The 21,950-nt window shown below is 37.3% G+C and overlaps 4 protein-coding genes, 1 non-coding gene and 1 pseudogene across 5 annotated transcripts; 5 read left to right on the top strand and 1 right to left on the bottom strand.

Annotated features, from left to right (window-relative positions):
* The first annotated feature begins 1,397 nt into the window (after window positions 1-1,397).
* LOC143574733 (uncharacterized) lies at window positions 1,398-2,505 on the top strand. The gene has a single exon (XM_077059278.1). The coding sequence runs from the start codon at window positions 1,540-1,542 to the stop codon at window positions 2,485-2,487; it is 948 nt and encodes a 315-aa protein (XP_076915393.1). The 5' UTR covers window positions 1,398-1,539; the 3' UTR covers window positions 2,488-2,505.
* A 4,647-nt stretch (window positions 2,506-7,152) lies between these two features.
* LOC143574717 (uncharacterized) lies at window positions 7,153-8,016 on the top strand (annotated as a pseudogene).
* Window positions 8,017-8,787: 771 nt separating this feature from the next.
* LOC143574732 (cation/H(+) antiporter 2-like) lies at window positions 8,788-12,501 on the top strand. The gene is made up of 4 exons (XM_077059277.1): window positions 8,788-8,943; window positions 9,107-10,105; window positions 11,178-12,100; window positions 12,168-12,501. The coding sequence occupies exons 1-4, from the start codon at window positions 8,788-8,790 to the stop codon at window positions 12,421-12,423; spliced, it is 2,334 nt and encodes a 777-aa protein (XP_076915392.1). The 3' UTR covers window positions 12,424-12,501.
* Window positions 12,502-13,496: 995 nt separating this feature from the next.
* Window positions 13,497-16,171, top strand: LOC143574731 (GDSL esterase/lipase At5g37690-like). Its single transcript, XM_077059276.1, has 5 exons — window positions 13,497-13,685; window positions 14,067-14,215; window positions 14,315-14,536; window positions 14,611-14,851; window positions 15,948-16,171. Exons 1-5 carry the CDS (start codon window positions 13,553-13,555, stop codon window positions 16,169-16,171), a joined length of 969 nt encoding a protein of 322 aa, XP_076915391.1. The 5' UTR covers window positions 13,497-13,552.
* Window positions 16,172-16,296: 125 nt separating this feature from the next.
* Window positions 16,297-17,144, bottom strand: LOC143574729 (UPF0548 protein At2g17695). Its single transcript, XM_077059275.1, has 4 exons — window positions 17,086-17,144; window positions 16,834-17,010; window positions 16,575-16,761; window positions 16,297-16,476 (listed from the first exon to the last, which is right to left on the bottom strand). The coding sequence occupies exons 1-4, from the start codon at window positions 17,142-17,144 to the stop codon at window positions 16,297-16,299; spliced, it is 603 nt and encodes a 200-aa protein (XP_076915390.1).
* Window positions 17,145-19,860: 2,716 nt separating this feature from the next.
* LOC143574734 (U4 spliceosomal RNA) lies at window positions 19,861-20,013 on the top strand. Its single transcript, XR_013142648.1, has one exon. It is a non-coding gene; the product is annotated as a U4 spliceosomal RNA (small nuclear RNA).
* Window positions 20,014-21,950: the final 1,937 nt, after the last annotated feature.

Below are 21,950 nucleotides of genomic sequence, written 5' to 3'. Positions count from 1 at the left end.
GTCTTGGTTTCTGGAGTGTCGGGCTGAATTTTGGGGTTGTTGATTGGTGTGTATTGGTGGTGGTAGGTCATTATTTGGTGGGTTTGGTTCGGGTTGGAAAACATTAATTTCGGGTGGTGGGTCTTGGTTTTGATTTTGGTTTTGGTTCTGACCTTCCATATCTGGCTGTCTGACCTGAGCTCAGTTCTGCCGAGCTAACCGTTCGATTTCTTGCTCGTAAATCAGCGGAGAATTTCTTCCTTAATAGCGGGTGCGCATAAACCTGTTACCTGCACAAATAACACACCCCGAGTAAAATGGAAAAATAAAACTAACGTAAAATTAAAAACAAAAACTAAATTAAACTAAGAAATCAATTAACACAAAACACTAAGCGCACTAACTCTCCGGCAACGGCGCCATTTTGATGACCGTCGTTTGAGTCATGCAAAAACCTAATTAACCTAAGCAGCTAGGGTAAGTCAGGTATCGTATCCACCAGGAGTATGTGGTCAGTGTGAAGTGAAATCAATTTCTAAACTTATGAAGTAATTCAATTAAAGTGCTGATCACACTAGCAATTGGTTTATATGTTGTAACAAGCAAGCAAGTAATCACGTGTTCAATCAATTAACAAAGACAAATCACACCCGGGAATCCAGGTAATTAACCTAACAGCAAACTCATGCAACTTAACAAATTAACAATCACTGATTAACACCGATTGACTAACTAGACAAACCTTAGGCATCAACGCTTACTAACACACGACACTGGTTATCAAACAGTCCCTGTCAGTGTGACTCAACTAAGGGAAAGCGTATGCTTCATCACATTCAACTAGTCAAAACAATCCTATAAGCAATTATCATAGCAACTGGCACAATAATCGTTCTGATAGAAATAAACCTAAACCGACTGAGTGCACAATAATACTAGACATCAATACTCATAGATTAGAAGATGTGTCGTTTGAAAAAAATGTGTAATGTTATAGAAAAAATAAGTGTTCTTTTATAAGAAAAGTTTGAAATATGAAGGGTGACATTGCCATTCATGAATCTCATAATAGCATGGGTTTCGTGGATACACCCATGGACATCGGGTGCAACCTTGTATTTCTATTCCGTGTTGTATTTTAAGTTTGTTGTTATTGGGTGGTTCTTGTAAAGCAAAACCCCCAAATCATATCGACTGAAAATGGGAAAGCGACGACCCCCATCATCAGTTCGATCTGTCTTACAATCGGAATCCCATGCCCGGAAACCACCACCACCGCCAATTACCTTCCCTTCCTCCGACCTATCCGCCGCCAAAACCCTATTCGCCTCTTTAACCACCAAACACCACTTCAACTTCAGCACCCGCTTCTGCAACTCCGTCCTCAACTCCTTCGCCTCTGTCTCTTCAAGCCTTCAAGACTCGATCAGTTTCCTCAACCACGTCACCAAAACCCACCCTTCTTTCACCCCTGACCGATCATCCTACCACATACTCTTATCCCACTCCTGCACTAAACCCACTTCGGATCTTTCCAACATTACCCAAACCCTATCCTTAATGGAGTCTAAAGGCTTCCAACCCGATAGCGTCACCACCGACATTGCCATTCGGACTCTCTGCTCCACCGGCCACCAAGATCACGCCGTTCATCTCATCAAGAACCTCTCGCAGGTCCACTTCACCAAACCCGATACCTATACTTTTAATTTCTTGGTTAAAACACTGCTAAAGACTCGAACTTTAACCGGTGCTAGCACGTTTATTAGTGAAATGAAAAACGGGTTTGGTGTGAAGCCTGATTTGGTGACTTATACTATATTGATTGATAATGTTTGTAATGGCAAGAATCTACGTGAGGCGATGCGCCTGCTGGATGTGTTGAAAGAAGAAGGGTTTAAACCTGATTGCTATCTTTATAATACCATTATGAAAGGTTATTGTATGCTGAGTTATGGGGGTGAGGTCTTAAAGGTTTACAAGACAATGATTGAGGAAGAAATCAAACCGGATTTGGTTACTTACAACACTTTGATTTACGGGCTGTCCAAGTCGGGTAAGGCTAAAGAAGCTATGAAGTTTCTTAAGGAGATGGCGAAAACGGGCCATTTTCCCGATGTGGTCACTTACACTTCGTTGATGAACGGGTTGTGTAGAGACGGAAATGCCCTTGGGGCGTTGGAGTTATTAGGGGAAATGGAGAATAAAGGGTGTAACCCGAACGAGTGCACGTATAACACTTTGCTTCACGGGCTGTGTAAGGCGAGACAGTTGGATAAAGCGGTCGAGTTTTATGGTGTGATGAAGGAAGACAATATGAAACTTGAGTCGGGGGCGTATGGGACGTTAGTGAGGGCGCTTTGTAGGAATGGGAAAGTTGCAGAGGCGTATGAGGTGTTTGATTATGCTGTGGAGAGTAAAAGTTTGACAGATGTTGCTGCTTATACGACGTTAGAGAGTACACTTAAGTGGTTGAAGAAAGCTAAAGAGCAAGGTCTTGCTGTTTGATATTTAGGTCAGTGTCTCTCTCTAGCTAATCAAGATTATTTTTGTTGCTTTTTATGTTATTTTTGATCTGTTACTTATAATTACTTAATTTATATAAAAAGAAAGCAATTTTGGTCATCTATAACTTCTATTTGGATTGTTGTTTACTTTGTTACATTGTAAAGTTGCTTAACTGATTCTGGTCAAATAGTAATAGTCACGGACGTGTATTAAACTGTGTGACTTCAAACGGTTCAGCCGTTCAAATTGCAAGGGAGGTAGATTGAATACTTCGATGCGGGTTAGGTTGTGCTGACCCAGACACTTTTGTGCATTTTTATTTAAAATAAGTTATAAATATTAATGCAGTTAAATATGATCATTGATCACTAAAACTACGATATATCCATAATAATATGAAGTTGTTTAGAATACCCTTTGACCGCTTACAAATTGTTCAAAATTTGACCTTTTTTTCCGTGACTGTTTTTAGCTTTATCTGCTCTTTAATTTGTTAATAATGCTAAAGTTTTGTTACCGTTATTTGTAGTTTATTGCATTCATGTTGGTGCCTTTCGTTTTGTGCTACACTGTATGCTATGTGTTGGGAGCAGCCTTTCTATGTTCGGGGACAGAGGAAAAGTTCGCTTCAATTCTACACTTGGCTTTAACTTATAGTACAAATGGGATTTTGCTGGGTACATTTGCTTGTTTAGTTACTACTTTTACTTGCAGAGTTTGAGATGAAACCCAACTCAAATCGACCCAGTGATTTATTTGATATTTTTTCATTATAAGAAGACGATGAAGAACACAACTACATAAGACACGGAAATTTAATAAAGAAAATTAAGCGTAACACAAATTACACAAGCACAATAAAACACATCTAACCGATGACTTTTTACCCACAACCGCCTTTTAATATCTTTATTACTGATACATGAACACTTTGTTCTTTGTGGTGAGCCAAAATCCATCCTTAGAATTGTTACTCGCCACTATAACTATGAAAACAAAGACCATTGAAGCAAGCATGAGGATAAGACCTCTTCTGGATGGCGGACCCTGAACAATAATACCTTCTTCTTCTCCTCCTCCTCCTCCTCCTCTTCCACCGAACCGGAAACCGAACTTTCGTTTAAAGACTTTGTTGTTGACTTTTTGTATGTAAAACTTTGGTATTATTATTTATAAATTATTTTACAAGTTCTATGATGTTTGGACATGTGGTAACCATTCTTGGCCTTATTCCAAGATAAAAACCGAACCAAACCGAACTAAACCAAGTTTACTCGCTTAAGACACACAAGTGTGTTTTTAACCATTAAAGCTTATATATTTCTTTAAAAATACTTTATAAACTGATTTTAATTATTTTCACAAAGTACTCGGAATGTTGAATCCAACTTGATCTTATAACAAAGTTTGGACCGATTAAACCGAACACTCGCTTAACGGACGTTGTTAGTTCTAAAACAATAGAACTACATACTTGGTTAAGTCTCTTTAAGATTTATTGAGTTATCTCGTACATTTATTATTTTGGGAAAGTTGACTTTGGGTTTGGTCAAGTCACCAAGACTCGAACCGACCACCCGAACACTCGTTAAAACCCGTTTTAGTATCTATATTATAAAGGGACTTACTTTCTTACATTTTTACCCACCTTATTACTTAACATAGGTTGAGTAAAATTAAGGGCTAGATACTTTAACCCGGTTTCGAGCAAACTTACATTTTTAAAGGACTATTATTATAATTTCTTAAATATTTACATTTTAAACCTTAAACTTTAAATGTTTACATTTCTTATCATTTATTTTTGTTTAAAGACTTCCAAGACAACTTTTCTAATACAAGACTTCTTCTACTTTAGGCTTCGTTCGTTAAACTCATCGTTCCGGTTAATCTCCAAATCATCAAATCTTTCAAGTTTATTACTTGAATGTGAGTACTTTCATCCCCTGTTTTCACTCTTTTATATTTTGGGGGTGACATTGCAAACTTATTCAAATCCAAATGATTTATACTTGAGTCTTAAACCACAAATTTTATTGTATATTTTACTTAAATAAATGCTCGATTTTGTGATTATATGCTTATATGCTTGAGTGCTAATGTGTTTACCGCTTTTGGATGGTTGATTCATAAATCCGAGTATATCTGGCATCCCCTTATAGAAAGGTGTCGTTAATGTATTCTTATTAACGATTTCATACAAAATCCGAGTATATTTGGCATCCCCTTATAGAAAGGTGTCGTTAATGTATTCTTATTAACGATTTCATTTATCTAAATTATTGCTATTATTTATTGTTTTGTATACAAGTTGTGGAGTTTCATATTATATATCTATTGTTCAAAAACTATGAAATTGCTCACCAACCTTTGTGTTGACAAAATCTATTTATGCAATGTTACAGGTTTGACTTTAGGTTAACTCGAGGACTTGAAGAAAAAACGTTATCGAGGCTATTAGGATATTAGCAAAACGAACATTATATTATTTACTATGATTTGAATTCGGTTATTGTATAAACAAGTTATGTGACTCTTTGTTTTTTTTTGAATTTAAATGAGTTGATTAAATATTGTCACTTAATAGTGTCGTGTGCGATGAACAATCGGTTGCGCCCCGACGTTTCCGTCATGGTCAGGGTGTGACAGATTGGTATCAAAGCCCATCGACTATAAGATAGGTGGTTAGACGTAACGACCTAGTATAGTTTAGGCTTTAGGGTCCTTATACGTGATGCTTATACGTGTTTACCCTACTTGATTGTTTATTGCACTTATTTATTTATAAACTTGATTAAAATTCATTTTTAAATCATAAATGTACACATACACACACTTTCATAGTATTCTAAGGTATCCTTACCTTAAAACGCAAAACATTAGTTTTTTTTTTATTATGTTTTATGGATCACAAGCTTAACTTGGATTCCGTTGTTTAAAATCTCCTTAAAGATCGGCTCTATAATATTCGTTGCGATGACCGTAGGGACTGAACACTTGGAAACGGCCTTTTGACAAAAAGATTCCAAGAATCGAAGGTGATATACTTACCTGGGAAGGTCGAGTTTAAGTGTTCTTTTCTAGGCCAAACGACTTACGTTATATGAGACGACAACTTTAAGTAGTCGAATGCAAGCGTTCCGGTTGCCTCCATATTTTGGTGTTGAAAACATGAAAGCCACGGTGATACGTGGACTAGTGTTTTTGACATCTCGTTGTATCTCCGTTTTATTATATGTTATTATCGCAATTTGAGTCAACGACATAAAAGACGCGGTGATACGTGCATATGTTCGACTCCATATATATATTACATTTATATACAAATTTTATTGTCGGGATATCAAATCATGGTGGTTCATGTACGACTTCTCTGACTATATATAAATTTCTTTACTTCAAAACCTCCCAATTTTTAAACTCCAAAACTTTGAAACATATACTTATACACATTTTATCATTTGGTTTATGTACAAACTTAAAAAAATAAATAAATAAATAAATAAATAAATTTCTTACTAACATCTCATCCTCACTAACTCTAGGAATTCACAATCAAAAATCGAAATTTTATTTTATCTTTATACACCCTCATATTTATTTCCAATTACTTCAAACTCATTCTATTTTCTTTAGAAATTTTTGTTTTAGAATGCCTCCACTACGACGTCAACCACGCAAGAACTCCAACCGGCATATGGCATCTTTCGTCGTCAAGCAAATGGCCGCTGTGATTCCCGAACTACTAGCCCAACTTCAAGCTACCCAACCTCCTCCCGTTGCACCTTCCGTTGTTGTACCCGTTGAACCCAAACCCGCCTTCCACCATGAGCAAATCTCAGGTCGCCAGACTCACTCGGTCACTCTTCTTCACCTCCTTCAACACCTCCAAATGGTACGTCTTTCTTTCTTTCTTTTTCAGCCCTAATTGATGTTACTTCAATTCAATAACAACGGTACATTACAGCAAGACGGCGGATAAAGCTTCTGAGGAACAAGAGACAGGTGGTTGTCAGGCAGATGAGGCGTGACATTGCAATGCTCCTTCAATCTGGTCAAGATGCCACTGCCAGAATTAGGGTTTTCTTTCTTACTTCTTGATGCTTGGCTTTCAACAGATTTGATTCCTCTCATACTTACAGGACATCAAATTTTTCATTCTTCTAACTTAACTTTACTTTTATGATTATGATTGTCTTGACCTCAACTACTTAAACCATTTAATTCAAATTACCATGATTGAATTTCCCATCATATTGACTTATACTTTGTGAATTAGGTCTTTCTTTTGCACATAAGCTAAAATCTAATATGTCACTTTTATGTTAAGGTTGAGAGAACAAAACATTCTGGCTGCAAACGACTTCATCGAGCTCTTCTGTGAACTTATTGTGCAACGACTAACCATTATTGCAAAACAGAGGTATATATTATGAATATTAAGCTTCGCTTGTATACAAAATGAATAAACCACTCAGTGTTATTTGTTTCAACAGGGCGTGTCCAGCAGATCTAAAAGAAGGGATATCAAGTTTAATATTTGCAGCTCCAAGATGTTCTGAAATTCCAGAATTAGCTGCACTTAGAGATATTTTTGAGAAGAAATATGGTCAAGATTTTGTTGGGGCAGCTACTGATCTAAGGCCTGATTGTGGTGTCAATCGAATGGTGAGTAGGTTGCTTTGATAATAATTGAATTATGCCTCTTTTGTTGGTTGATTTATTGATGGTTTTGTAATGTGTTTACAGCTTTTGTAATGTGTTGGTTGCTTTGATAATAATTGATAAACTCTCTGTTAGAACCCCTGCTGGTGAATTGAAATTGAAAGTCTTGAAAGAAATAGCTAAAGAATACCAGATTGATTGGGACACGACAGACTCTGAAACAGAACTTCTCAAACCTTTGTGAGTGCTTCAACCATGCCTATCGATAAGCCAAACCAACCATCAAATGGGTACTCAGAAACCGTTCAAAAAAACATGATGCATTTTGACAACACAAAATCAGCTGCTGAAGCTGCTGCTGAGTCAGCTAAACTGGCAATTGCTGCTGCAGAAGCTGCTGCATACTTAGCAAGCAAAGAGTCAAGCCAGTCAACTGGTTCTATAAATGCCAACAATCTTGACTCGTTTTCTAACAGCTCACCTGTTCAGTTCAACAAAACATCAAGGCCGAATTCTGAGAGGTCCTATGTTTCATCCGGTCAAAGGAGACACAGTTACAATGCATCTGGTGTGAAATTTGATGATTCAGATTCTGATGAACAAGTTGAAATAGATTATAATAAGATGTCTAGAAGACACACCTACAATGCACCTGTAGTTTCATCTGTTAAGTTTGATGAGTCAGAGTCTGACTGTGATGAAGAAATTGAGACGGACCATGCCCCTGATGGGAATCGTGGTCCACCGAACCGTTCTGCACCTACTTCAGGTGATGTGAAACCTGGTCAGCGGGTTCATCCTAAACTGCCAGATTATGATACACTTGCTGCTCATTTTGAAGCTCTCAAGCATCACAAATCCTAGGCCAAAAGGGTGGAACTTATTTTGGTTGCTTCTTTTGAGTTTGATAATCCGTTTATTCGTAATAGGTCAATAGCCGGTATATGTTTGTTACATATTTGTATAAAAAGATTTGTTATATTTCAAATTCTTATTATTTCGCTGCTATGTTTATGTCACTTGCATTTTTTTTATTTTATAGTAGCCATTTTAAGTTTTTAAGCCTATGAGTATGTTGAAAGAAATCACATGGCATACACTACGCATCACCTGTTTATGCCCCATTAGACGCTCTTAAATGCATTTCTACGCTATCACACCTTTCAGTTTAGAAGACCATTATTGTTTCATAGTAATGGAAAACTTTATATTGAAATTGAAATAGTTAAGTTTTCATTTTATATACCCTTGTACGTCCTTGCTAAGGTATTAGTAATAAATAGGTCACTGAAAAATATATATGATGGTTCTCCTTGCTAAGGCCGGATCACAAAATCATCTGGCTCAATAGACTGGTGTGTGGGAGAAGTACAACTTGTTGGTTTTAGTTAAAGTTTTAAGAGACGATGGTCAAATAGATTTTAGCACACAAAGAAATAATTATATTTTCGGCAAAACCATTAATATTTTTGTGTGTAAATAAAAAAAAAAAAAATAGATAAGAGACCATTAACGAAAAAAAGGGGAAATTTGTAGGATGTTGGTTCTCCTTGCATGCAATTCCAACTCCAAACAAAATCCCCTTTCTCCTCCTCCAACCCCATTTCTCGTCGTCATTAATTGCAGAAGAGAAGAATGGATGACACGGCGGAGTTATCATGCCCTGACAACGACATGATGAACCCGGCATTGACCATGACGACGCAGGTCTCCGCCATTCTGGTTCTGTCCCATGTTTTCCAGATTTTCCTCAAGCCCTTGGGCCAACCTGCGCCCCTCGCTCAGATGCTCGTAAGTATGTCTCATATCTTCTCTTCTATCTAATACGCTACATTACATTTAATTGCATGTCTTTCATATTTTATGTTATGTTCTATTACATTAACAATTGCTTAAGTATCCTCGTCGTAGCATATATAACCATTGCATTCTCATTTCTTTCACCACACCACAGGCAGGATTTGTGCTAGGCCCGTCAGGTTTATCAAGATCACCATCCATACACGTCTTCTTCTTCCAAAACTTTGCAGTCGACTTCTACGAAAGCATGGCATTATACTGCAGAATAAGCATCATGTTCCTCATAGGCCTTGAAATGGACATCCCTTACTTAATGCGAAACCTACGCCCCGCAAGCATCATCGCATGCGCCGGTTGTTTAATGTGCACAATCTTCGCTTCCACCATTTCCTTCTTTGTATACGAAGAGACCGGGTCCCGTGGGTCCAGGTTCACCTTAGCACTAGTCATCACAGTAATCTTAGCCAACACAGCGTCTCCCATTGTGTTTCGGTTAGCTACTGATTTGAAATTTGCAACTTCTGATATTGGAAGATTGGCTATATCTTCCTCGTTAATTGGGGATATGTACGCGGTTTTTATTTTGGTTATCATATCGGGTGAGAAAAATAAACGAACGTTTAGCGGGTGGGCGCTTATGGCATTCTTTTCACTTCTACTTTTAGTTGGGATTATTATTTTCACCTCATATTTAGTTAACTGGCTTAACCATAGAAACCGAAACAAAAAGAATCTTCAGGCGGTTGAAGTGATGTTATTGTGTTCGGTTATTCTTGTTGCTGCAATGACTTTGGAAACTATGGGGTTTAGCAGTATTATAGCTTGTTTCTTAATGGGGTCTATGTTCCCACGAGGTGGGAAATCGGCTCGGACATTATTAGCGATTTTGACATATACGGTCCATAATTTTATTTTCCCGATTTATTTTGGGTACACGGGGTTTAAAGCGGATACGAGTTATTTGAATGAGTTGAAAAGGATTGGGATAGTTTTGATGGTGATTGTATTGAGTATTGGTGGGAAGATATTTGGGACAGTTGCTGCTTGTTATTATTTGAAGACACCTTTAAATGAAGGTGTTCTTCTTGCTTTTTTGATGAATATGAAGGGACATGTTGATATTTTGACTTTGACCACAGCTATGCAGAATAAGGTATTATGTGTTTTCTTGTCTTGTTTCAAGGGTTGACTGGTTTCTTCTCTTTATGGTTTTCTTTTCTTTTTTGCATTCTTAGCTTAGCGTGACACTAATTTAGAGGTTGACATGACATGAAAAATTTAGGTTTTGGGTTCGTGTATCTAACACGTTTAAAACACGGGTCGTTGGCATGCTTTACATGTTGAATTAAACAGGTTGGCCCGCAAAGCTGTCTAGTTAAAAATGTCAACATGCCAACCTGTTTATGACCCTTTTTTTACAACCCAACAAGCCCATTAACATGTTTACAATTTTTATTATCCGACTAACTAGTTTGACATGTTTAGATAAATGGGTTAAAGGGGTCGTGTACAAGTCAACTCCTTTTTAATTAAATGGGTTGACATGTTTAACCTGTTTAGTTTAATAGTTCTACCTGCTAACGTGTTTAGTTAAACATACCTACTAACCCGTTTATGACCCATTTAACCCACATTTTACAACCCACAAACCTGATTAACACGTTTAGAACTTGATTATAACCCGCCAACCCTTTTGACACGCTTAGATAAATGAGTTAAACTGGTCGTGTTCGGGTTACATGACTTTTAAGTGTGTGCAGATTAGGCTTGATGCTTTTGACATGAAAAAATCAGGTTTTGGGTTAGCATATCTAACCTGTTTAAAAAACAGGCTGTGCTTGGGTCAAATTGTTTAATTAAATGGGATGTGTTTGGGTTAACATGATTAGTTAAACAAGTCAACCCGCCAACTTGTTTAGTTAAACATGTCACTTCACTAACCCGTTTATTAACCTAGTTTTTTACTACCCAATTAGCACGTTTACAACTTGATCATTACCTGCCAACCCCTTTGACACATTTAGATAAAGGGGACAAACAGAACGTGTTCAGATTACATGATTTTAAGGGCGGGTAACAGTTGATGTTTTTGGCACAGATAAATATATGACCCATTTAGTTAAAATGTCAGCCACTAACCCATTTAACCCATAATTATGCAACCCAAAAACTTGATCATTATCCGCCAACCCGTTTGACATGTTTTGATGTTTGTGTTAATGCAGGTGATTAACAGTTCAGTATTCTACAACTTAATGGTTTCAGCTGTAGTACTAAGCTCCCTAATCTCAGCTGCACTAATCGGTTTCTTGGTAAGAAGAGAAAAAGACACAATCGGAATCAAACACATACCAATGGAATATCACAGTCCCGATAAAGAACTCAAACTAGTCGCGTGTGTGCACAGCAGCCATCCCGTCAACTCAATGGTACGCCTCATCGTATCACTTCGCGGGTCCGACAACGTCCCAATCTCCCCATATTTAGTGCACTTAGTCGAGCTTCCAGAACAAACCAAAAAGAGCAACTCATCTATTTATGAACAAGAAGAAGGTGACACTAGCGACGATGATAACGACGTTAGCAACGACGCGGTGCAAATAAACGAAACCGTCGATATGTTCATTGAAGAAACAAAGATGATGATTCAACAAGGTAAAATAGTATCACCATTTTCAACAATGGATCAAGATGTCTGTGACTTTGCTGGTGATAAACGAACTTCGTTTATCGTTCTTCCGTTTCATAAACATCAAAGAATTGATGGCAAGTTTGAGACCGGTAAAGAAAGTATTAGAACAACGAATCAAAAAGTGTTGAGAAACTCTCAGTGTTCGGTGGCGATTCTAGTTGACCGTGGTCATACAACCACGGGGACGCAAGCTGCAGGGTCAGAATCTTTGCAGCAGATTGCTACATTGTTTTTTGGTGGGCCGGATGACCGGGAGGCGTTGGGGTTTAGCAAACGGCTTAGTACGCATCATCATTCGAGTGTTACGGTGTTTAGGTTTTTACCGACGTCTGCGAAGGGCCCTAATGGTGGGGTTGATGTTGCGCAGAAGGAGGAGGATGTTTTAGTGACAATACAAGATCAGGAAACCGAAGTTGAAGAGGCTGATAGGTCTGCATTGGCTAATTTTTATCACAGGTACTACTGTGATATAAATTAAATTTGGTCTTGATGGCTTAAAACTACTGACTAGTTGTATTTGCAGGTATGTGACATCAGGGAAGGTGAGGTTTGTTGAAAAATATGTGGACGATGGGGTCCAAACAGGATCGATATTGAGAGACATGGCGGAAACATACTCGATGTTTGTAGTCGGGAAAGGTGGCAGGAGCGACTCGCTTTTAACAACTGGAATTAGTGACTGGGAAGAGTGCCCGGAGCTTGGTGTAGTGGGTGATTTTTTGGCTTCTAGTGAATTTGATGATAGTGGTTCGGTTTTAGTTGTTCAACAACATAGATGAATTTAATCAGTACAAATAGCTGACACTACATACAGTTTTTATTAAGACAGACAGTTTTAATGATAGCATTGTATCCAGCACAAGGCCCTTTGAAAGATTGTACAGTTTAGGAAGGAGAATGTTTTCAGGCAGAATGTGACAGTTTATATGTATAGGTTTTGTGTTATATAAACTTGTATATATGTATGTGATGTATAGATGCAGGCCTTTAAAATTGAATGTTTCAAATAGAGAAATGACAGAGCAGTCCTGTATTGCTTGCTGTTAAACATTTGTTGTAGACATGACATGACTCTTTTTTCTTGAAATGAAAATATGGTGTATGCGTCAAAGTGATTAAAATCAGTTTGTTACATGCCTTACCATGAGCAAATGGTACCGGATACCAGTACCAAGTTTTTGGTAAAATCGGGATTTGGATTTTCAGGGTTGGTATAGTAATGGTACCGGCATTTACCAAATTTTTGCCTAGAGTACCGGTACCAAACCGAGCATTTTCATTGCCGGTACTGGTACTAGTCGGTACCAAGTTGATCCCTACCATAGAATTAATGAAACTTTCAACAAAGTAATGTTTTAATTACTTAATTATAAAAACTGTTTACCCATAGGCCTTCAGTCCTACCCACAAACACAGAGAAAAAGGAAATGATAACAGGATGAAAAATTTTGTTTGCTTTTATTTAACTGTTTATTATTATTGATATCAAAAATATTATGACAACAAAATACTCAATTTTGGTGTTTCTGTGAGGATATGCGTTTGAATCACTTGCATAAAATAATAGGTATCACAAAAATTAAGGGAAAAACAAAAAAAAGAAACTAAAAACTCTAATAATGTAAAAACAAGTTTTGACAGACATGTTGGTCATAAACTAGGATGATCATTGTAAACTAGGCAAACACTCTCAGACTTTTCTTCTTGTATTATCTTGATTCCAACAGGCTCCAGCTTTCTATATGTAACTGCTCTCTTCAAACTTACCACACCACACACATGACAATGGAATTCAGACCTCCAAAACCCATGCTCCTCCTAATCATCTATGCAGCCATTTTCAGTGTGTTTGCAGCATCCGCAAAGGGTCGAACCAACTACCCGATATTCATATTTGGTGACTCAACAATGGATGTCGGCACAAACAACCTCGTCGATAACTGCAGCGCAAGGGCCGATCACCCATACTACGGGATAGATTATCCCGGGCACCAAGCAACCGGGAGGTTTAGCAACGGGCTCAATACTGCTGACACTATCGGTGGGTTGAGGATGCAATTTCAACTCTGGAGCGAGTTGTTTCATAATAATTTTTCTCCAACGGGTCAACCTAGTACAACTAAATAACAAACAAACAAGCGTATACAATAAAATCTCACTCGATCATAGCATAGCAATTTGTAGGGTATTTACAGGCAAACTTAACCTTTCCTAGGCTGCTCTCAGTGAGATTTGGACAATATAAAATAATCTAAATAATATAAAAATGTGACTAATTAAGATAATGAAAAGAAAAACATCCTAAAGGTACTAGTAATGATGGTAGTAAACTATCAATTAAAAGGTTTGGGATATCTTTTATAGAAAACACTATATTGTTAACTCCTGTAATCATGTTGAAAAGAGTTACGTGCATGTGCAGTTCAACTTTTGGGTGGCTATCGTCGCAGCCCGCTACCATATCTTGCACTTGTTCAGGGTGGTTCCAACTTCACGAGAGGGATACTTAAGGGAGCTAACTTTGCTTCGGGAGGTGCTGGTCTTGTGAAAGGAGTCGGGCTAGGTTTGTATGTAAGTCTCTTTTCTAGAAGAAAAATGTATGACACACAACTAAGTTTTTACTGTTTCAAACGCATAACAAATGTATGACATCAAACAAATTACATATAGGGGCAAGTTGTGTCAACGGAAGAACAAGTCCAACAATTTGCTACGGTTCGGGGAAACATATCAGCATTACTCGGAGGGTCAAAAGGTGATCGTCTCCTTCGAAATTCTATGTACATCTTAAGCATTGGCAGCAACGACATCATGGAATACATTTTCACTAAACCTGTGACTCCCGAGCAGTTCGTGATCAACCTTACTGACACCTATGCCATCCACCTAAAGGTTCCATTTACTGCTAAATTGATTTATTTGCAAAAAGAGGATTGTTATTAATTTTGTATGTTTTGAATTGGCAGAACTTATATAGTATGGGGGCAAGAAAGTTCGGGATAATAAGTATTCCGCCACTCGGGTGTTGTCCAATTGCACGTGGATTCGCAGGTGGTAATTGTGTCAATGATACAAACACTTTGGTTAGAGCATGTCACGCCTCGTTTGAAGTCCTGTTGGAAAACATGAGCTCTACACTCAAAGGATTCAAGTACTCACTTGCAAACGCATACAATATGACTATGAGTATCATTACCTCAAAAATTGGTAACCATAAGTTTTCATTTTACCTTACATATTCAACTTCCATGATCAGCCCTTTTACTTTTGTATGAAAACAAGTCAATTCAGGTTGAATTTGTTAGATAAAGGATTCAAACCTGTAAAATATATAGGAAAAACAAGATCATAATGAACCATGTCGAAAGTACTCCCAAAATCTAAAAAAAAATTATCAACTTATTTATTAAGTTAGCAATAGGGATTTTTAGCATACTTAATGCATTTGTTATTTAGAAAGAATAACAAAAGAAAAAAAAAGTTGCGTGTCTGGGTAACTAGTAGCAGCAGTGTAAACAAACTAAGTCACTCATGATCGGCTTGCTAAAAGCTCGAATCGAGCTTAGCTTAAATGAGTCCGATACCAAGCAAGATCCCGAGCTTCACTTATCGAACTTGAATACGCTCACGAGCCTAAAGGTCTCGTTATTTATATATATTATAATAAAATGTTTAAAATATATTTACAACATTATTATTATTATTATTATTATTATTATTATATAATTACAATAAAAGTAACTAAATAGTAAATATTAAGTCATTTAGAAAATTATAAATATAAGTACATATAAAAAACTTTGATATATACACACACACATAGAGGTGTACAAAACCGGTTTTTTTCCAACCCAAACCGGTTTGGTCAAACCATGGTCCAAACCAGTTTGACTCAAAACCGATTTAGGAGCAAGAAAGATCGAGCCGGTCCAACTCTATTCGGTTCCTTTAAACCGGGTTTTCCTCAAACCGGTCTGGTTTTAAAACCGGTATGGTAGTTCACCAGGGGGACCGGTCCCAAAACTGGCGGTCTGGGTCGATTTTGGACCTGGTTTGGATGAAACCAGTTTTCTTGCCAAACCGGTTCGGGTCGGTTTGCAGTGACCCGGTCCCAAACCGGTTTTTTGTACATCTCTACACACACTAAACGAAATGGGCCCGGGCTGAACTCAAGCTTGAAAAATTACTCGTGGGCTTCTCATGTCATTTACACCGCTAGTAACCAGGCCAGTTTTGACCGGCTATCCCACCCACCCTCTAGTCTCCCAAAACACATGTTTACATTACATTGGCACATTTTCAGGGTTCCAAGATGTGGTATCAGCATGTTGTGCCGAGAAGACTCCACAAGGACAAGGTGAATGCAAGGAAGGAGTGCCCCTTTGCGAGAACCGGGACGATTATTTATTCTGGGACGTGTTTCACCCGTCTCAAAAAGCCTCCCAATTGGCAGCTTCCACAATGGTTTCTAGTCAAGATCCAAATTTTATCTCCCCAATAAATTTTGGCAGTTTGAGAAATGCTTGAAAAGATAATAAAATGCATCATTATGTTGTGTACTAAATGTATTGTTCCAAAATAAACCACACCAAATCCTGGCTGTCACCACTTTCAAATCATTTATCAATAAAATGTAACAATAATAATACAAATTAAGGGGACACAAACTTTTTAACTGCCTCACTAGATTGATGAGCAAAGTACTTTTGTTTAACGAATACATATGGATATCCTATAACCGATAAAACATGTGCTGGTTTGGAGAAGGAAAGTATTTCATACCAAACTTGTTTGTCTTGGTCCATCTCAACCGAAAACCGCTCCTCTCCAGCCTGTGTGCAAATAAAACATCGAATCAGAAACTACAACAACAAATTATTATTATTATTATTATTAAGTTTGTAAAGGAGGCAAAAGACGAAGCAGGAACCAGTAAGTGTCCTTTAAGAGTGCCTCCACCAAAAGCAAAAGCTTTGCGGTTTTTGGTTTCGTCAACATAAACAACTTGCAAAGGCATCCTGAGCCATGGAAGAAACTCTTTGACACAAACACAGAACTTGACTCCATTTTGGATCGGTGTGGTTGGATCAACAAATGCCCAATCCAATCCAAAATGCCTGTAAATTTTATTTTAGAATAGATAGAAGATGTTTAATAATAAATTTGAAATTGAATATTAACAAAGCAACCTCCATGTTTTGAGAGCAGTTTTGGCCTTTTCATAGGCATCAGAGCCGGAGCCCACGATGACCTTTGAATGATTGATTAAAAAGCCATCCAGCAGCTGTTGATCTTGATCTTGATCTTGTTTAAGAATGGATAGTGTCGCTCCTCTGTACTTGACATCATAGTTAAAGGTACCCGACCTGATTGATTCATAGCATACCGTGAAATTAATTAACTAGGGTTTTTGAATAGGAAATAAGTAATTACTTACTTACCTGTTAATGCAATCCTTCTGGTCTTTGGGGGAAGGGCGAGCCCAAGATAGGAACACCATCGTATCGATCCAATCCAATCCAACACTTTCGATGATATTGTAAATTGAAGAATTCAAGACGGATGGATAGATATCAACAACAAATAAATTCTACACACGTTAACTGCCTGTTATCCATTAACTGACATATCAGTTATGGTTATGGGTGTGGCCCAAAACCGACTCATGCACACCCTTAGGTAGCGGTATTGGTATCGAATATATGTAGTTTGCAGATACTGGTTGGTAACAACGGTACCGTTGCGATACTGGTTCCGTACCGATATCATTTGCTTACCCCTAACTGTAGTTTGTAGATATCGAATGATGTTGGTGTGGTCTAGATCATGCCCACGTCAAGGATGTCTATGAAACAGATATATTCGGGTTTTAAAGTTCTTATTGTCCAATTCAAAATTCCACTCCATTGATTTGATCTATTTTATGCCCAATCCAAAATTTCATTGATTATATTTTTAATCTGAAATAGTGTATTTAGACTAGATATCTTTCTTATATGTGGATCAACCATCATTACTTTATTACCAATCTTCCAATAGTAACTTAGTTATTATTGTCAACCAGTTGTCACAGATAGCCTACCAATCAATAACAACTTATTATCGGCGTTCATTTGACCCTGATCACTACTAACTTATTATCGATGGTTACCATTGATAGTGTACGACTAATGATTACTTTCACTGCTATTTCCATCAATAAGGTAAATCCAAACAATTGGAGTTGTGTGTCTAGACCTCACATGGGGAGTTGCTCCCTATCGGCTCCAAGGAGGAAATGACCCCTTCAACCCTTGGGTTCGTTGATTGGTTGGTATCAAACAAGAATAGTCATAAAGGAATGTGTATGCATACCTCCCAACTTTTATCAATATTAATTCTTATTTGGTGTTAGACTTCTTTTTTTTTTCTTTTTTTTTTTGCAAAGGAGTAATTTAATAGATTGGAAATTGATGGAGAAACATGTGTAACAATTCTATCCCTGGTCAAAGAAATCGAAGCCACTTCAAATCCTTCAACTGCCAAGGGTTCGTGGTAGGTGTAAAATTATAGCCATATACACCTGGTGTTTGGATCAAATACAAATGACTCTTAACGTGAGAAGCAGGTTCCCTATTTGTGATAAAAGAGACGGCTATCTGACAGCCTTGTAAAGTTGTAATATTATATATGCATACTTTAATTAACACACACACTATATTTACAAATCCTTTTTATCATTTCTTATAATACAAACCACCGATACAAACAAGTTGAAAAAATCAGTTAAACCTAAAACCTTAATACAATTTTTTCATTTTCGAAAACAAAGAAAAGAAAACGCATTGTATGTATTTGCACTATGAGATACACCTCATGGAATACGTGGCCACATAGGAATAAACTCTAGCGTGGTCACTCTCTAAACCATAGTCCATCATCGGACGGTACTCGAGATCCTCATCATGATCGTACACGAATTCCGGGATCTCAATCTCGTTCCTTTTCACATGCTCCCACAAACACGCCAATCTGCGCACGTATTTCACCTTTGGTAATAATGTAACAAATTTATGGGTGTTCATTATTCCGTAAATTATGAGACCGTTCATCAATTTGGTTTCACGATTGAAACTGAAGCTGATCGTACATATTGAAATGTTAATTATTTACATATTTAGTATTAGATATGTTTTATAATATATATTAGATATAGTTAAAATATAGTTAAACAAAGTTTTATTTGATATGAGTAAACTCGTCTATTACGACTTTAATTTAACCCAATTTTCAGTATGATTTTTTTGTAATATTTGTTTTTGTTATGAATTCGCCTTCTATTTGTTGCAATAAGATTTATCATTTATATGACCAAAGTTATCTTTGTTCATATTATGATTCTCTTAATAACATATTAGTTGGTGCTTAGTTTGAAGTGAAGGTATAGGCAGATTAATAATTCTTATTTTAAATTCAATTTATTATCGAAGTACAAACTCTATCGGAACCTAGTCGTTGGTAATGGTTCGGCTTAGTTGGGTTATAATTTTAAAAAGTTCAGTTTTGGTTTTCGACGACCAAAAAAAACGTGTAAAGTTGGCTCATGGTTTAATATAAAACCATCAAAACCGAACAACAGCACATCTGCATAAAATGTTTTTTTTACTTCGAAAACAATAGCAATATCATACTCAAATGTTCATTGAAAAGTAAACTTTGTAAGTTCACTACAAGCAATAACAATCTGTAAGTTCACAGCACGCAATCATTATGTTTTATGTGTTTATGTACATGTCGAGTTGGAACATCGTCTCATATGTTATCGTTTTTACCTGCCACGTACTAGGTTGAACATGATTTGACCACCTAAAATTCAAGTGCCCTTGTGAACTCAATTCGACCAACTTTTTTACTTTTCATATAATTATTGTGTTGAATATTGCATAATTATCATCTGTATCCTTAACTTAATGCACCATGTGTTTATGTCTATATGAAACCCTCACACAATATAATCATGGTTATAATTGCAAAAACACATGACGATGATGTAAAAGTAACTAGTAATTAGATGGTAGTTGAAAATTGAAATAAAATAAAGAGTTATGAAAAGCAGGTTGAATATTATTGGGAAATTTTGGGAAGTGGAATTTGTGGATGATCCCACATCGGGGGTGGATATAAAACGAAGTGGGTACTGGGGTGTATAAAAGGAAGGGTTGTATGAGTATTATGATATCTTTGCGCTTGGGGCAATGACGCAGCTAATGAGGTAATAACCGAGGCGCGTCAATTGCTGGTTGAAAACTATTTCCAAACCCCCTCCTTGGCTTTGGGTCCCCCTTGACAATTGAGAATTTCTGAAAGGACTTCCTTTTGAGGGTAAAGTCCTACACTTTGAAGTAGAGGTGCACAAATCGGTTTTTTTGAAAAAACCGGTTCGGTTATTAACCGGACCGGTTTTTTTTATCCAGAAAAAAACCGGTTCGGTTAATAACCGGACCGGTTATTAACCGGTTTTTGTCAATGAAAACTCAAACCGGCCAAACCGGTTTGGACCGGTTTAGAAACCGGTTAGAACCGGTTATTAAACCGGTTTTTTTACAACCGGTTTTTAATAACCGGTCTAACCGGTTTTTTTTTTTTTTTTTTTTTTTTTTTTTTTTTTTTTTTTGCTTTAGGGTTTAGGGTTTCGTTGTTAGCATTCTTTGCTTGGAAGATTAAAAACACATAACTTTCATTTATAGCTTTTACATTAAAAATACAAACATTAAATCGTTATCGCATATTCGTAACTCAAAAATACAAACATTAAAGAATGCTTAGACACGATTACATTAACAAGTTGATGTTTGTTACTCATTTTCTTCGCTACCCGATCCCGAGCTATTCCTTAGGTAATCGTCGTACGCGGCTTCTTCATCGGTCATTGGTTGAGTGTGTCCTTGATTGACCTCGTCTTCATACAAGGCCGCCTCATACTCCATTTCCCCCTCGAGTGAGCGTTGATGTTGTGCCCTATCTAAAGAGTCCAAGTAATCCTTGTAGCAAATCGACATCTCTACAGCTGGTGGAGTGAGTCGAGTCCTCCTAATCGATATAACCCTGTCAGAAACAGAAAAAGCAGACTCCGAAGCTACCGTGGAAGCTTGGACCGTTAGTAAATCTTTGGCCATGGCGGCGAGGATCGGAAACTCATCCTCCTTACCTCTCCACCAAGCCAGCATATCAAGACTTCTAAATTCATCCGGAGTCATGTGTTTCACAAAGTTGGTACCACCATACCTTCCAAGTTCACTGCTTGGGGTGTTTACCCTTTGACGTTTACCGGCGTCTTCCCAAATCATGTAGTACATCCCCATTTCAAGGTCGGTTTGGGATTGGGATTGGGCAACAGCTCTAAACGAGTCATGAATTTGGGAAGACGACCCGTGTTTTGTAAGGTAAACATCATACATGTTTGCCAAGGTGGTGTTGAAAGCATTCTTTAAAGTTTGGTTATAATGGGGGTTTTGATCGTCGTTTAACTCTAGCTCATCACAAATTTTTTCTATTAAAGCTTCAACACCACCAACATTGATGCAAGGGTTTAACGCAGCCGCACAGGTCAAAACAGCGGGTAGTTGTTGAAAATATTTTCTAAATTTTTCTTTCATTTTTGCACCCATATCAAAATAAGGTGCACCCCTACAATGAATTTCAGTCAACTTTGTGCACATGACAGCAATTTTTGGTAAAGCAATGGGGCTTGTTGGATAGTAAACCCCGGATAAACTAGTTGTGCAAGATTTAAAAATTTGAAGAACCTCCGTAACGATCTCAATCAATAACCAGTTTCTAGGATCGTACGGTGCACATTTACCCCTATTTGACAAAATTTGATGAAACGCAATTAACGAATGTTTTTGTTGGATGGCTTTCTCAAACATTTCACAAGTCGAGTTCCATCTTGTTGGACAATCCCAATTAGGCCCCAACCATTGACAGTTAGCTTCTTCACAAAATTTTTTGTATCTTGAAAATGTTGAATTGTTGCTAAAAACATCTCGTAACATTCTTTTAAAATTGTTTCTTTGCGTTTCGATCACGTTTAACCCATCTTGCACGGCCAAGTTGATAATATGTGCAATGCATCGGCTATGAAAAAACGCTCCATCACAGATAGGTTTATACTTTAATTTTAAATGGCCAACCGCGGCCGTATTGTTGGACGCGTTATCAAACGATATTGAAAAGATTTTATCTTCAATCTTGTATTGTCGAATGACTTTATCCAAGAGTTTAAAAATATTTCTACCCGTGTGCGGGTAATCAAACAATTGAAACG

This window comes from Bidens hawaiensis, unplaced genomic scaffold, assembly GCF_021521415.1.
Source record: "Bidens hawaiensis isolate Kalapana, Puna unplaced genomic scaffold, B.hawaiensis_p1.1 tig00027091_1, whole genome shotgun sequence".
Classification (NCBI taxonomy): Eukaryota; Viridiplantae; Streptophyta; class Magnoliopsida; order Asterales; family Asteraceae; genus Bidens; species Bidens hawaiensis.
Note: the sequence above shows the minus strand (reverse complement) of the source record. Positions and strands in the feature narration are given on the sequence as shown.